This window comes from Lepidochelys olivacea (genome assembly GCF_965140295.1).
Source record: "Lepidochelys olivacea isolate rLepOli2 genome assembly, chromosome: 6".
Classification (NCBI taxonomy): domain Eukaryota; kingdom Metazoa; phylum Chordata; order Testudines; family Cheloniidae; genus Lepidochelys; species Lepidochelys olivacea.
Window position 1 is genome coordinate 113925715 of NC_140416.1, and position 15071 is coordinate 113940785.

The 15071-nt window shown below is 44.5% G+C and overlaps 1 protein-coding gene and 1 long non-coding RNA gene across 2 annotated transcripts in view; one reads left to right on the forward strand and one right to left on the reverse strand.

Moving 5' to 3' along the window:
- The window catches only part of MTHFD1 (methylenetetrahydrofolate dehydrogenase, cyclohydrolase and formyltetrahydrofolate synthetase 1), a 68552-nt gene extending 58060 nt beyond the window's left edge, over nt 1-10492 (reverse strand). Inside the window, 2 exon segments of the mRNA XM_084632046.1 lie at nt 10307-10408; nt 10410-10492. Of these exon segments, the coding sequence (XP_084488172.1) occupies nt 10307-10408; nt 10410-10477 (170 nt within the window). The 5' untranslated portion in view covers nt 10478-10492.
- The window catches only part of LOC311522570, a 31521-nt gene continuing 25796 nt past the window's right edge, over nt 9347-15071 (forward strand). The window contains exons 1-2 of the long non-coding RNA XR_014712169.1: nt 9347-9683; nt 14717-14802. This is a non-coding gene — a long non-coding RNA (uncharacterized lncRNA). The remainder of the gene's footprint in view (nt 9684-14716; nt 14803-15071) is intronic.

A 15071-nucleotide genomic window follows, 5' to 3' on the forward strand; every position in this document is an offset into this window, starting at 1 on the left:
TGCCTAGCACAACTGGGCCCTGGTCTCTAGGTGCTATCACAGTAATAAAAATTCTGCTGGCACAGTTAATTACACTTGAAATTGTACTTATTTAGATGCCTGTTCACCTGATTGTGGGTGCCCTGAGATCAAGGTACCATAAGTTGTGTCCACAGACTGAAAAGGTGATTTTGGAAAGGCTGAGCTTCAGAGTCACTCAGATCCTCGTGATAGGTGGCAATATAAAATCCTAAGAAAATCAAAACGAACATTCATCCCCACTGGACTGGGACTTTCAGGAGACCTGGGTTCTATTCCTGGCTTAAGCACAGGCCTGGTCAGTGACCTTGGGCAAGTCACTTCACCACTCTGTACCTCAGTTTCCCCAGCTGGATAAAAACCTGGACCCCCTTTGAGTGCTTTGAGACCTACTGATAAAAAAAAATGCTATATAAGAGCTATGCTTTATTATAATCCCATCTTATCTTTATAAAGCAGCTAAATATTGCATAATCATCTTACTACTGATAAATATGAAAGTACTTTAAAGATACATGCTTGTTAAAGGAAACACCCCTGAGATTACTTTTGTTGGAAACAAAGTTTGTGTACAATGCCGATGAACCCCAAAATGCTCTGAGAGTCATGAAGCTAACACAGGATGTGGTAAATTACTGCACTGGCAAACAGCTAGGGTCCTGATCCTGCAAAAACTCAAGAGCTTAATTTTGCACATCCAAGTAGTCACCCAAATTGGATTACTCATACATACAGTTAAGCACATGCTTAAGCATGTGCAGAAACAAGATCTAAACTGTAAAGTATACGGTACTTTAGAAGTCTTCAGTGCAGATATGTCAACTTTGTAAAGTTAAGACCCAATCCAACTCTCACTGAAAACTTTGTTTCCCTCTACCTTCTTAACAAGAGGACTTCAGAATATTGTGGTACTCATTCCTTTAATACAGAATCAGGAGCCACGGCTTACCTCAACTCATACTGCATTCATTAAAAAAAATAAAGATTAGCTCAGTTTTCCTCTACAGCAAGAAAGTAACATGAGAAAACTCAATGGAGCGCGAGTTCCTACTGCTCTCTAAGCACACACACACACACCAAAAAAAAAAAGTCATTTGTTAGAAGGCCATCTAGCGTTTGCTAAAAAACAACTACATTGTTTCGGTTGCAAGCAAAAGTAAAAGCCACACATATTGAAGTTTATTTAAGAAAGAAAACTATAATAAGGATCAGCTGTAAGAAATTTTTGGATGTTTAAATCTACAGACTTAATTACAAATAAATACATTTTAAAAAAATATTTGGAAAAAAACAGCTCTTATCAACTGAGGGCTCTGTTTTGAAATATATTATTATTTATGTGGAATTATTTTGCTTTTAAAAACAAAGACCAAAACACTGCAGTTCACTTTGAACTAGAGATATTCTGCAGTAGCTTTACTTCTCTGGCATTAAGAGCCATATACGACGTCCATACAAGCTCACTCACATACTGCGTGTGCCAAGGGCACACACAAGTCAAGGACAGGATGTGGCCCTAAGAATATATGCTCAAAGTACTCAGCTCCAAAGTTATGTGACTTCAGTTTATAAACTACACTCCCCCGCACTGAAGTGACTGCCAGAAAAACCAAGGGGAATGGATAAGAGTGCTTTTAAAAATCTTTTGGAGGGAAGGAAAATAATTAACTAAAATTAGGAGATGCTCATACAAACCCCACATCACCACATGATACCTGTAGCTAGGCTAGGTAGTGAGGGAGCAGAGGTTACAGGATCATCAAGATTCTGATATCTGAGTTGAAAGAGACAAACATACAGCACTGAGTTAACACAGTTAAGCACCTTTCCTGGTGTTTGTGTGAAAATTGGCATATGTATGACAGCAAGACAGCTAAGGCCCCGCCCAGACAGATTAGGTGCTGTTGCTGTTTCCCCACCCAATCCTCCAGAAGATGCCTCCCCCGTCTAATTGAGAGTTTTTGTTCATTAACTGGAGATCTGATTGGATTCCCCAATTACAGTTGATTATCAGGTTTCAGAACTGGCTGGGAAGGCTTCTGTTTCATTCTGTCTGGCCAGGAGATTGAAACTTTTTCTTTTGGATGCGCATCTCATAATGGTGATTCACATCTTTGTCACCTCAAGATCTGACTGCTGCAAAGTGCTCTGTGCTTGGGGTTAGCTCTTAAATGAATCTGAGTGCTGAACCCGGTGCAGAATGGAGAAGCCTGCTTATTACACAGGGCATCCCCAGGCAAGCACATTGCACTGGTGCTTTGTGATCTGCACTGGCTGCCTGTGGGTTTCCAGGAGGAATTTTAGACGTTGATTTTTACCTGTAAAACCCTAGCTGATCTGTGTCCTGCCTAGCTAAGAGATCATCACACCAGGCCATACTGCACCAGGTGCGATCAGTGGAGGCACTCAGGCTAGAGCTCCCTGCCTCAATATAAAGAAGGCCGATGCTGGAAGGCATCCTCTGTGTGGAACTTGCTTCCCTCAGGTCAGAAATTGTCCTAGATTGTGGAGTTTCAGGGTGCCCTGGCTTTTGGGGAATGGTACTGATTGAGGGATGGTATCTGGGCAGGATAGAGTACACAGTTTGTTTTGCTATGCTGTGCTAATCTCAGCTAGTTTCACAATTGGCATTTTCTGTGGACGTTTTTCATGTTGTGATGGGCATGCCTCCTCTCCATCCTGCAGTGCATCTCTCTCTTGCATTTGAGCTGATAAACCCAAAGAAATAATAAAATATAAACAAGTGTTACATTTTGTAAAATAATGATGCCATGACTTCCTACTTCATAGGATTGTTGCGAGGACTGGGAAGTCCTTGATCTCTGAAATTTGTGAAGGGCTATAAAGGTACGTCCACACTACAGCTGCTACAGCAGCACAGCTATGGTGTGCCGCTTTCTGCCATATTGTACACGCTTCCTATGTCAATAGAAGAGGTTTTCCCTTGAGGTAGATACTCTACCTCTCCAAACATTCTTCCATCGACCTAACTACAGCACAAATTGTCCACAGCCCTCAGTGATGTAGCTAAGTCAAGCTAATTTTTAAGTGTAGACCGGGCCTAAGTCAGTTCTCAGACAGAGGGAGAGCACTAACCAAGGGGACAGAGCCTGGGACCAGAAGGAGGAGGATAGCCTCAGCTCTACCCGATTCACTATGTGATCTTGGGCATGTCACTTAGTCTCTCCTCCCTGGAAGCAGATAGCTATTTTACAGGGGAAGGCTGTTCACTTCTAAAAGGCCTGACTACTGTTCAGTTTAGAGCATAGCCTTTGGTCCGGTCTATGTTTAAAAAGGTTTGCCACCACAGCAATGTTGGTTAGGAGTGCGATTTTTTGCCGGCACATCCACGCTGGCAAAAATCCTAGGGTAGACTCAAATATACCAGCAAAGTAGTTAAATTGCCTGTATACCTTATTTTGCTCAGGGAACTAGTATAAGTTATACCACCAAAAGGACATTTTTGCCAGTAAAGCTGCATCAACATTAAGAGGGTTTTCCAGTATAGCAAGCCTTTGAATGCAGACATGGCCTTGAATGTCTTCAGATGTTATAATTGAGACTAATTGTTACTCTGAAACCTGTCATAATTGAGACTGGCTCCAATCATAGTTGTGCTGTGCAAGGTTTTCTGCTGGACTATGGAACCATAATGGATTTAATCTGTCCCACCACAGGAAGCGTGAAAGATTTTAACTCTATGGGCCAAATGGCACCTTGGAAGGGAAGTTCATGTACTGGGTTGAAAAGGCTGAGAAATCAAACTAATTTCAAGATGATTTCTATACCACAGGAGAGGGGTTAGGAACCACATTCCTTCAACTAGGGCTTTCTGCTGCGGAAACAAGACAACAAGTAGCAAAAACCTGAGGAAAACTGAGGTAGACAGCAAGATGCAAAAGCCAAAAGAAAGACACCCAACCCCCTGAAATATTTGGGGCCTGTCTATATTATAAAAACGACAGTGCTAACACACCTTAGATGCCATCTGCTTACCTGGTCGTACCCTACAAAGACAAGACTAAAGCACAGTGTTTAATAAAGAACAAAAACAATCAGTAATACCCAGAGTGAAATCCTGCCCCCCCGAACTAAATGGGAATTTTGCCAATCTGGCCAGCATTTCATCCACAGCGTAGACATGTCTCCGCAGGTGGAACTAAACAGTTACAACACAGTTGTGTCCTTTTAACTTTCAGCTCACCTTTTTCACATTTACTGTACTTAGGAACTTCCATTACAAAAAGAAAGAATTGTGTAGCTGTCATCCGACTCTCCTAGTCTGTAAATATTTGACTAACCTCCAAATAGACTCTTTCCCTGATAAAAGGTTAAAGCCATAACATTACAAAAACTAAGTGATTACCACATGCACACCACCATACACAATCCTGACTTTGCAAGCTGTGGTAGAAGCAAGTTCCCTATACATAAACAATCATTGCCTCTTGTAAAAAATCCTGGAAAAACACACACCCTCTTCTATTGACAGACCTTTATTGGACCTGAGATTACATGTTTGATTGCCTCAAGACACTTTTATTCCTGAACTTTGTCCCATCTCAAGGGTGATCAGAATTCTTTGATATAACATTTCTCTATAGGATCCAGAGGAGAAAGAGAACGTTAAAAGATATGGAGCCACTCCCCTCAATCTCCTTCATTTGAAAAATTCTAGCTAAAATCTGGTTCCTTCCATCCCGGAATGTACTCTACTGGTTTTGCTACATTTGACCAAACTCATGACAGGAGCAGGGGAATTGGGAGGCAGGAGAGATATTTGCATGTACAACTGCAATTATTTTCCATACTGCTCCTGGAAAATCAATTAGGCTGGAAGCCCATTTATAAAGTGTGGCAGGATAATTTGCTCTTTTCATTCTTTTCCCAGGCTGGTTAAGAGGACTAGTTGCCTCATATACATGTAGCTTAAACCTAGACAAAATAAATAAAAGAAAGACACTTTGTTTTTAAATAAACAGTAAGAGTGACTGACAGTGTTGTAGCTGTATTGATCCCAGGTAGGTGAGGTAATATCTTTTGAAGTTTGTCCAATAAAATACATTACCTTACCCTCCTTATCTCTGTACTAAGGGTGATTAACCACTGGAACAAATTATGAAGGGAAGTGGTATATTCTCCATCTCTTGATGACTTCTAATCAAGACTGGATTCCTTTCTGGAAAATACAGTCTAGCCAAACACAAGTCATGCTGTGGACAAGCACAAAATACTGGGCTCAAGTAAATGGGTAACTAGATAAAATTCCACGGCCTGTGATATACAGGTCAAATCAGATCTAATGGTCCCTTCAGGCCTTACCATCTGTGAACCACTGCTGATGGCCCTGCTGGGATAAGTGACTTGGTCATTTGCTGCGAACAGTCAGGACTTTAACCATCTCTCCTCTGAACTGTCAGCACTCACCTCTGACACTAGAGTGGAACTGTGCTACAGGATGTAACCCTATTTTCTTAGATAGCTACTCTTGTGCACTAGAATAAAACAAAAGGCAGGTGATATAAAGCAGCCTCTTTTGATTGCAAAATACAAAGAAGAATTCAATAGCAGCCACGTGGTTAGTGAGATCAATACATCACAATGAAAGCCCTCAATTCTGTCTTACCGAATTAATGGACTATAGGAGCACACAGTTTGAGCTATGACTAAAGGGGCTGCTGGTCTTTTTTTGGCATCGGATGGGAGGGTAGAGTCTGTGGTAAGCACTGGGCAGGGATTCAGGAGATTGACATTAAATCCCCAGCTCTGCTACAGATTTCCAGTGTAACTTTTGGCAAGTCATTTAGACTTTCTATGCTTTTGTTTACCATCTGTAAAATGGGAATAATTCTACCACTCGTCTGATTTTTCTATTTAGATTGTAAGCTCTTCAGGGAAGGAACTGCCTATTACTGAGTCTTTGGACAACACCTGGCACAGTGGGGTCCCAATCTCAGTCTAGCTGCTACTGTAATACAAATAACATGTAGTAATCAAAGTTTTTCTAGTAGATTTATCAACTTAAAGTAAATGACCAGTGTAAAACATATTGCTAATAAAATTAGCAGGTTTGATCTTCCAGATGAATACTCTATTATGATGATTTTAATTAATGCACACAGGGCAAAAAGTACTCACTCTATCAAACTAAACACCAGCAAAATTATTTTAAGTACTTCACTTTTTTCAGAGACCTATAAATCAGTTTATATCTGCAACAACTATAGCCCATGAGGATCTGCTACAATTCAGGACCTGTTTCTGTGCCAAAGGTAAGAGAAGAAGTCTGCAGCAGTAACAACATGCAAACTTCCCCAGTTTTACCAGTAGATTCTGCAGGCATTAAGTGTAAAATTCTGAGAACACTGACTTTCAGGGTGCCATAACCATGACACAGCATGGTGTAATGGACAGTGCAAGAGACTAAGAAACTGGAACTCGAGAGTTCCAACTCTGCCACTAACTCACTTTGATACGCGGCCCTTACATCCACATTTTCTGAAGTAGTGTCTGATTTTGGATGTCCAGCTTCAGACATTTTTGGCCTGATTTTCAGAAGTGCTGAGCATCCACAATCCCAACTTCAGTTAATGGAGCTGCCACAGCTCAGCACCCTGAAAAATCAGGCCCAAGGTCTCACCCCAGATCTGAGGTAACTTTTGACTTCAACATCTGTGTCTTAGTTTCCCCAACTGTAAAATAGGGTTAATATTTGTCCAGCACTTTGAAGGGGTAAACACTAGACACTATTTAGTACTAAGCCTTTCAAGGAAGAAAGGAGAACATTAAGCTCTTTCATTCCATTTGGAAATTTAGCAATAAGACGACAAAAAGATGAGAAGAAAGCAAACTAAATGTACAACATACAGTCTTGCATAAACCCTCATTTCCCACCTACTGAAACCTAGAAAGGATCCTAGCAGGAGACAGAGAACGGATTTTTAAAAGTAAGAAGGGATTTCACCATACTGCAAACATTTAGGCAGATGATTTATCTCTGCATGAGGACTGATACCAAATGCCAGTCAGTTATATGCCACTACGGTAATGTTAGGCCAGTGATATAATAGAGAACGAAAGCATACAAAATTAAAGAGAGAATGATTTTAGAAGACAGAACAGTTATTTAAGTAGTTTGAAATGACTTGTTTTTGAATATTTCTAAAGATTCTTTAATAACCTTTCTTCCCTGTACAATGCTGTCTTAGTACTTTCCATTCTCCCTGCCCACAGACCATTGCATTGTTAGTACAATAGTGAAAGGGGTGAGCAAATCTATAGTGTGCCTTGACTTCTTTTGCTACTGCTGTTCACTGACAGCAAACACCAGAAGCAGTAATTTAACAGAACCACCCCTGCTTTTCTTTGCTGACACAGGTGACCCCGATTTAGAGGGCAAGTGAAGGCAGCTGTAAAAAAACAACAAACAACAAATGGAAGAAAAGGGAAGTTGATAGCACTTAATATAAACCATGTTAGGAATGGTAGAAAATTGATAAGGGAAGCCAAGGGACACAAGAAGAAATCTATGGCCATCAGATGCGTTAAGGACATAAGAAGGAGTTTTTAAAATATATTGGGACCAAAAAGAATCCTGACAATGGTATTGGCCAATTACTATATGGAAATGGTAGAATGTATCAATAAAAATGCACAAGTGTTCAATAAATATTTCTGTTCTATATTTGGGGAAAAAACAGAAAATAAAGTCTCATCATATTTTACTAGTATTTCTGGAGAATGTTAAACAGAAGCTACTAAAGTTAGATATCTTTAAATCAGAAGGCCCAAATAACTTGCACGCAAGAGTTTTTATTAATGTTGATTTTTTTTGTTCAGTACGTCTTGGAGAACTGGGGAAATTCCAGAAGACTGGAAGAAAGCTAATGCGCCAATTTTTAAAAAGGGTAAACAGGATGACCTGGGCAAGATAATGGAGCAGTTGATATGGGACTCGATTAACAAAAAACTAAAAGGTTGTTAATGCAATTAATGCATATCAGCATGGGTTTATGGAAAATAGATCCTGTCAAACTAACTATGTTTTTTGATAAATTACAAGTTTGGTTGACAACATTAATAGTGTTGATGTGATGTCCTTAAACTTCTGTAAGGTCTTCGACCGCAAAACATTTTGATTAAAAAACGAGAACCATATAAAATCAACATGGCATACATTAAATGGATTAAAAACTGGCTAACTGATAGGTCTCAAAAACATAACTGTAAACAGGGAATCATTATTGAGCAAGTGTTTCCAGTGGGGTCCCACAGGGAGTGGTTCCTGGCCCTATCCTATTCAACATTTTTATCAATAACCTGAAAGAAATCATTAAATCATCACTGATAAAGTTTGCAGATGACAAAAAGGTTGGGGGAGTGGTAAATAACGAAGAGACTGATTAATGATTCAGAGCTACCTAGATTGCTTAGTAAACTGAGCACAAGCAAACAATGTGTTTTAATACAGGTAAATGCATACATCTAGGAACACAGAATGTAGGCCAGACCTACAGGATGGGGGATTCTATCCTGGGAAGCAGTGACCCTGAAAAAGATATGGTGGTCATGGTGGATAATCAACTGAAGCTGAGCTCCAAGTGTGATGCTGTGGCCGAAAGAGATAATGTAATCCTGGGATGCATAAACAGGGGAATCTCAAGTAGGAGTAGACAGGTTATTTTACCTCTATATTTGGCACTGGTGTGACTGCTGCTGGAATACTGTGTCCAGTTCTGGTGCCCACAATTCAAAAAGGATGGTGATACATTTGAGAAGGTTTAGAGAAGAGGAGCCACATGAATGACTAACGTTTTAGAACACATGCCTCACATTGATAGGCTCAAGGAGCTCAATCTGTATCACAGAATATCAGGAGATCTAGTCCAACCCCCTGCTCAAAGCAGGACCAATCCCCATTTTTTGCCCCAGATCAACTCAACAGCCCCCTGAAGGATTGAACTCACAACCCTGGGTTTAGCAGGCCAATGCTCACACCACTGAGCTAATCTATTTAGCTTAATAAAGAGAAGGTTAAGGGGTAATTTGATTACAGACTGTAAAATACCTACAGGAAAAATATTTAATAATAAAAAAATAACACTCCAGTCTACCAGAGAAAGGTATAACACAATCCAATGCCTGGAAGTTGAAGTTAGCCAAATTCAAATTGGAAAAAAGGTGTACATTTTTAAAGGTGAGAGTCATTAACCACTGGGCCAATTTACTAAAGGTCATAATGGATTCTCCATCTCGGACAATCTTTAAATAAAGATTGGAATATTTTTCTTAAAAGATATGCTCCAGGAATTATTTTGGGCTATGGACTGTGCTATATGAGAAATCAGTCCCTTCTGGCATTACTATTTATGAATCTATGGACCCTACTAGACAACACCATGTTGAACCCATCAAGATTATTACATGAATTGCAATAGCACTTCTCGACCCCATTGTGCTAGGCACTGTACACATGTAATATGCACATGGTCCTCACCCTAGAGCACATGCAATCTAAATACATCACGAAAGGCAACAGACGGACGGAACCAACATTTGGGGGGAGAAGAGCACAAGGTCACCGGGACTGTCACCGTGTTAGGATTAACTTAAGCAGTGGTTGCAGCGCAGCAGCCACCAAGAGAGACAGACAAGTGAACAAGTGGGTAAGTGAATGGCTGCGGGGAGGAGGGGGGGATTTACCAGAAACCATCCTGTCTACCCAGGGGTCCATCCTGGCACTGGAAGGCTCAAGACTAGCCAACGTTTACAAACAAAACAAAACAAGCCCACCATGGAATAGTGTTTGCCCTCGTACATCACACTTCATGGGACGATTCCAAAGCATACCCCCCCCAACCCAGCCTGCCCCCCCCCCCAAAAAACCCCCCTCCAAACACGCGGAAGCCGCTTTCAGAGCCGGGGTCAACTTAGGCTGGGCCCCGGGGCTGGAAACAACCGTGCAGAGGTCCCCGCTCGCTCCCGCCCGGGCGCGGAGACCCGGCGAAGTAACAGCGCCTGCGGGGGCCGTTTCCCCAGGCCCGGGCCAGGCGAACGGGCTGGTTTCGGTCCCGCCCTGCCAGTCTCCCGTCCCGCGCGGGCGGCTCCCCAGGCAGGCGCCCCGCCGGCGGCAGCGGGACGCGCCGCGCCGCACCCCCGGGGAGAGCCGGGCGGAGCGGGAGCACCGCCCTGCTGGCCTGGCTGCCGCGGGCGCGCCCAGACGGGCCCCAGGGGCGCTGCCAGGCTGCAGCCGGGAACCCCCCGCCCGCCCCGGCCCCGGGGTACGTACGCGGCGGCGGCTTTGCCGCAGAGGACCTGCGCGGGGGCCATGGTGACTGCTCGCGCGCCCGCCGCCCCGGCGCTCCCCGAGGCTCCAATTGCGCGTGGCTGCGCCCAGACACCCGCCCGCCGCACCCACGTGGCCCGAGCTTCCGCGCCCGCCGGGCGCCCCCGCCCCCATGCGCCGGTAAGGGACACGGGGGCGGGACCCGCCGGCTGCGCTGGCTCATAGGCCTCCCGGGGCCAAGCGCCCGCCCCTCTTTAGCCAATGAATAATCGTGTTGTTCGCAAAAAGAAAAGGAGGGCTTGTGGCACCTTAGAGACTGACCAATTTATTTGAGCATAAGCTTTCCTGAGCTACAGCTCACTTCATCGGATGCATACTGTGGAAACTGCAGCAGGCTTTATATATACACAGAGATCATGAAACAATACCTCCTCCCACCCCACTGTCCTGCTGGTAATAGCTTATCTAAAGCTCGTTCACCTGCACATCCACCAATGTGATATATGCCATCATGTGCCAGCAATGCCCCTCTGCCATGTACATTGGTCAAACTGGACAGTCTCTACGTAAAAGAATAAATGGACACAAATCAGATGTCAAGAATTATAACATTCATAAACCAGTCGGAGAACACTTCAATCTCTCTGGTCACGCAATCACAGACATGAAGGTCGCTATCTTAAAACAAAAAAACTTCAAATCCAGACTCCAGCGAGAAACTGCTGAATTGGAATTCATTTGCAAATTGGATACTATTAATTTAGGCTTAAATAGAGACTGGGAGTGGCTAAGTCATTATGCAAGGTAGCCTATTTCCTCTTGTTTTTTCCTACACCTCCCCCCCCCCCCCCAGATGTTCTGGTTTAACTTGGATTTAAACTTGGAGAGTGGTCAGTTTGGATGAGCTATTACCAGCAGGAGAGTGAGTTTGTGTGTGTATGGGGGTGGGGGGGATGTGAGAAAACCTGGATTTGTGCTGGAAATGGCCCACCTTAATTATGCACATTGTAGGGAGAATGGTCACTTTGGATGAGCTATTACCAGCAGGAGAGTGAGTTTGTGTGTGTGGTTTTTGGGACGGGGGTGAGGGGGTGAGAGAACCTGGATTTGTGCAGGAAATGGCCCAACTTTATTATCATGCACATTGTGTAAAGAGTTGTCACTTTGGATGGGCTATCACCAGCAGGAGAGTGAATTTGTGTGGGGGGGTGGAGGGTGAGAAAACCTGGATTTGTGCTGGAAATGGCCCACCTGATGATCACTTTAGATAAGCTATTACCAGCAGGACAGTGGGGTGGGAGGAGGTATTTTTTCATATTCTCTGTGTATAAATAAAGCCTGCTGCAGTTTCCACGGCATGCATCCGATGAAGTGAGCTGTAGCTCACGAAAGCTCATGCTCAAATAAATTGGTTAGTCTCTAAGGTGCCACAAGTACTCCTTTTCTTTTTGCGAATACAGACTAACACGGCTGTTACTCTGAATCCTGTTGTTGTGACCCACGCTGCTGGCGGGCCCCATCGGGGGCCACCTTCGCCGCAGGCGGTAGCTGCTGCACCAATGCAGCCTGGCTAGGCCTGCCCCCCCCTCCTGAGCCTGTGGGAGAGAAGGCGGTCCTGGTCTCCACTGCAGCCTCTGGGCTGTGGAGCGTGGCCACATTAAATTACTCCTGGGGGAATGCTGCACCCTTGCGCAGGCACAGAATTCATGTCCCCCACAGATTTCTTTGCTTCCCTACAGGAAAAAATGACTTTCTGAGGGGGAAGCAAAGGGAAGCCACAAAAGCGGCCAGGCAACCCTCCCCAGCCGTCTGTTTTGGGTGCCCGGGTAGCTGTCAGAGAGGTAAATCACTGAGGGGCAGGACTAGGGAAGACCTGGCTGGTGGCTCCTATCCTGTGCTGGGATTAGCTGCTAGTCCTGGCTTGGCTAGGGAGGATGCGACTTCCTCTTCCCCTGCATGGCATCCGGGACTGGGTCAGACCCACCCCCAGGTTTCTCCCCCAGCTGCAGGGAGATCTGCAAACTCCCTTCACGCATACACTTCCTGCATCCATTGCTCCTCAGCTGCAGATGGAGGGATCCCTGTACAAGGAGCTGCTTCCCCCATCCACCCAACCCTGGTGCATCCAGACCCTCCTGCCAAGCCTCACCCCTCTGCACTCAGAACCTCCCCGATAAGCCCCACTCTTCTGCACCTGGACCACACCATGAAGCCACCCAGATCCCACCAAGCCCCAACTAGCTGCACCTGGATGTCCACCCCACTGAGCCCCACTCCCCCAGCATCTGGATTGCTCCCCACTGGTTGTCCCACACCCAGATCTCCCTACTGAGCTCTGTTCCCCCCACACCTAGACCCCCCCCCAAGCACCAACACCCTCATCTGGACCCCCCTGCAGAGTCCCATTACTGCTGCACCCATAACTTCCCAACAAGCCCCTGTGCATTGTTAGGGGGCTTATTCCTTCACCCACTTACTTCCCTGGTCCTTCTCGCATGAACAGAGAGCAACAATACCCGAAGTCCAAAGGTGCAAACAATTCGATGTTTATTGGGGTGAACTTCCAGCAAGCATGATTCCAGTTTCCTTCCTTAGTATCCCCCTTCCCAGCTCTGACACCACAGACACCTGTGTCCCTGTTCCCATTCCTGCCCTTAGCCAAACATGATTCCAACTTCCTTACTCCCATTCCCTGTTCCCTTTTCCCCTTTATATTCAGGCCTGTCTGCAAAGGCCTGTACTTTAAGAATGTAGGTGTATTCTTATCACTTGGCTAGTTCTAGAGGTATAAAAGAAAGAAAGAATCAAAATCACTGTCTGCTGGTGTAAGGGCCTTCTCTTACGGTGACAGTCTGAGGCCCTGTTCTTAGGCTAAGGCCTTTGGCCAAAGCAGCAGAGGCAGCCATAAGCTGGGAAGCGAACAGTCACATCCTCACATTCCAAACTAGTCACATTGAAATAAGATGCTGTTGGGCTGTTAGGCACTATCAGGACAGGATTGTATGCCTATCACCTCCAGAGAAAGGGAAGTGCCTAGAAAATGTAAAAGGAAACTTAGTTTGACAGCATCTTGTCTGGCAAGAACTCACTTATCAATAGCTGGGATGTGAAATCCTCACTTCTGTATTGTTTTGTCATTATAGTTTTCACTTTGCTATTGTTTGTCTGTATAATCTCTGTCTGGTTCTGTGATTGTTCCTGTCTGCTGTATAATTAATTTTGCTGGGTGTAAACTAATTAAGGTGGTGGGATATAATTGGTTACATAATCATGTTACAATATGTTAGGATTGGTTAGTTAAATTTCAGGAATATGATTGGTTAAGGTATAGCTAAGCAGAACTCAAGTTTTACTATATAGTCTGCAGTCAGTCAGGGAGTGGGTGGGTATGTGGGGGAGATGGGAACAGGGAATGGGGGTAAGAAAATTGGAATCATGTTTTGCTAAAGGGGGAAATGAGAACAGGGAATGGGAGTAAGGAAGTTGGAATCATGTTTGGCTAAGGGCAGGAATGGGAACAGGGACACAGGTGTCTGTGGTGTCAGAGCTGGGAAGGGGGATACTAAGGAAGGAAACTGGAATCATGCTTGCTGGAAGTTCACCCCAATAAACATCGAATTGTTTGCACCTTTGGACTTCGGGTATTGTTGCTCTCTGTTCATGCGAGAAGGACCAGGGAAGTAAGTGGGTGAAGGAATAAGCCCCCTAACATGCATCAAGACTGCCCCCTGCACCTGGATCCCCCACTGAGCCGCCTGCACTCAGATTGCCCCACACAGAACTCTCTCACTCCACAGCTGGATCCCCCCACACTAATCCCCTCTGCACTTGGATCCTGCTGGGCTGAGTCTGCCTACTCACACCTGGTGCACCTGGCATGGAGGGGCAGGGCCCAGGGGTGTTTCTGGGGCAGGCCTGGTCCTTGTGCTGTGTCCTTGGGTGCAGCCTCACTGCTGAATCCAGGTCCCAGCGTGGAGCTGCAGAGTGATCTCCAACTTCTGTGCCAGTAGCTTGTGCTCCCCAATGCCATGCTGGAGCCTCCACATTTATTTGACAAATAAAATTTGCAGAATTTTATAATATTGTGCACACAATTTTTATTTTTTTGGCACAGAAAGCCCACAGGGGTAACATTAGTAGCTAAGGGTGAAAGGCTCCCAGAGCTGGATGGGAAGGGTTGTGTCTGAGACAGTCTGACCATCCATGTCAGGCACAGCCCTTCCTGTAATGAAAAGGAAACCTCACAGTGCAGTATGGTAAAATGTGGTACAAGATTGCCATACTTTTATATATTGTTGCTGCTGTGTTCTGTTAAACAGTGGCTACGTTCCTCTAGAGAGGGGGCTGCATTTCAGGGATGAGTGAAATAATCATTGTCTAAGCATATTGTGCACAATTGTTTGCTCTTCTCAGAGAGGCATACACCACGTTCATAGGGCAAGAGATGGATGAAGTAAACCCCTAATATATCTGCTGTTGAAACCAATGAGGCATCTCATGTGAGTATGGACTAAACCAGGATTAGGCCTTCATATTCTCTGTTAACCTCAGGATGCCGTAATAATTGACAAATAGTGGAGTAAAACGAGTGACTAGTTTAAAGGGTGAAAAGTTACTTATCTGGGAGTGTGTCTTCCCTGCTTTTGTTTTTTCCCCCCCAGTCAGCTGGACATTTGCTTTACTTTGCTTTTTACTGGGTGAAAACTTCAGTATCTCTTGACCCATAAAATAATTTCACTAAGAAAGAAACAACATTAACTTCATAATA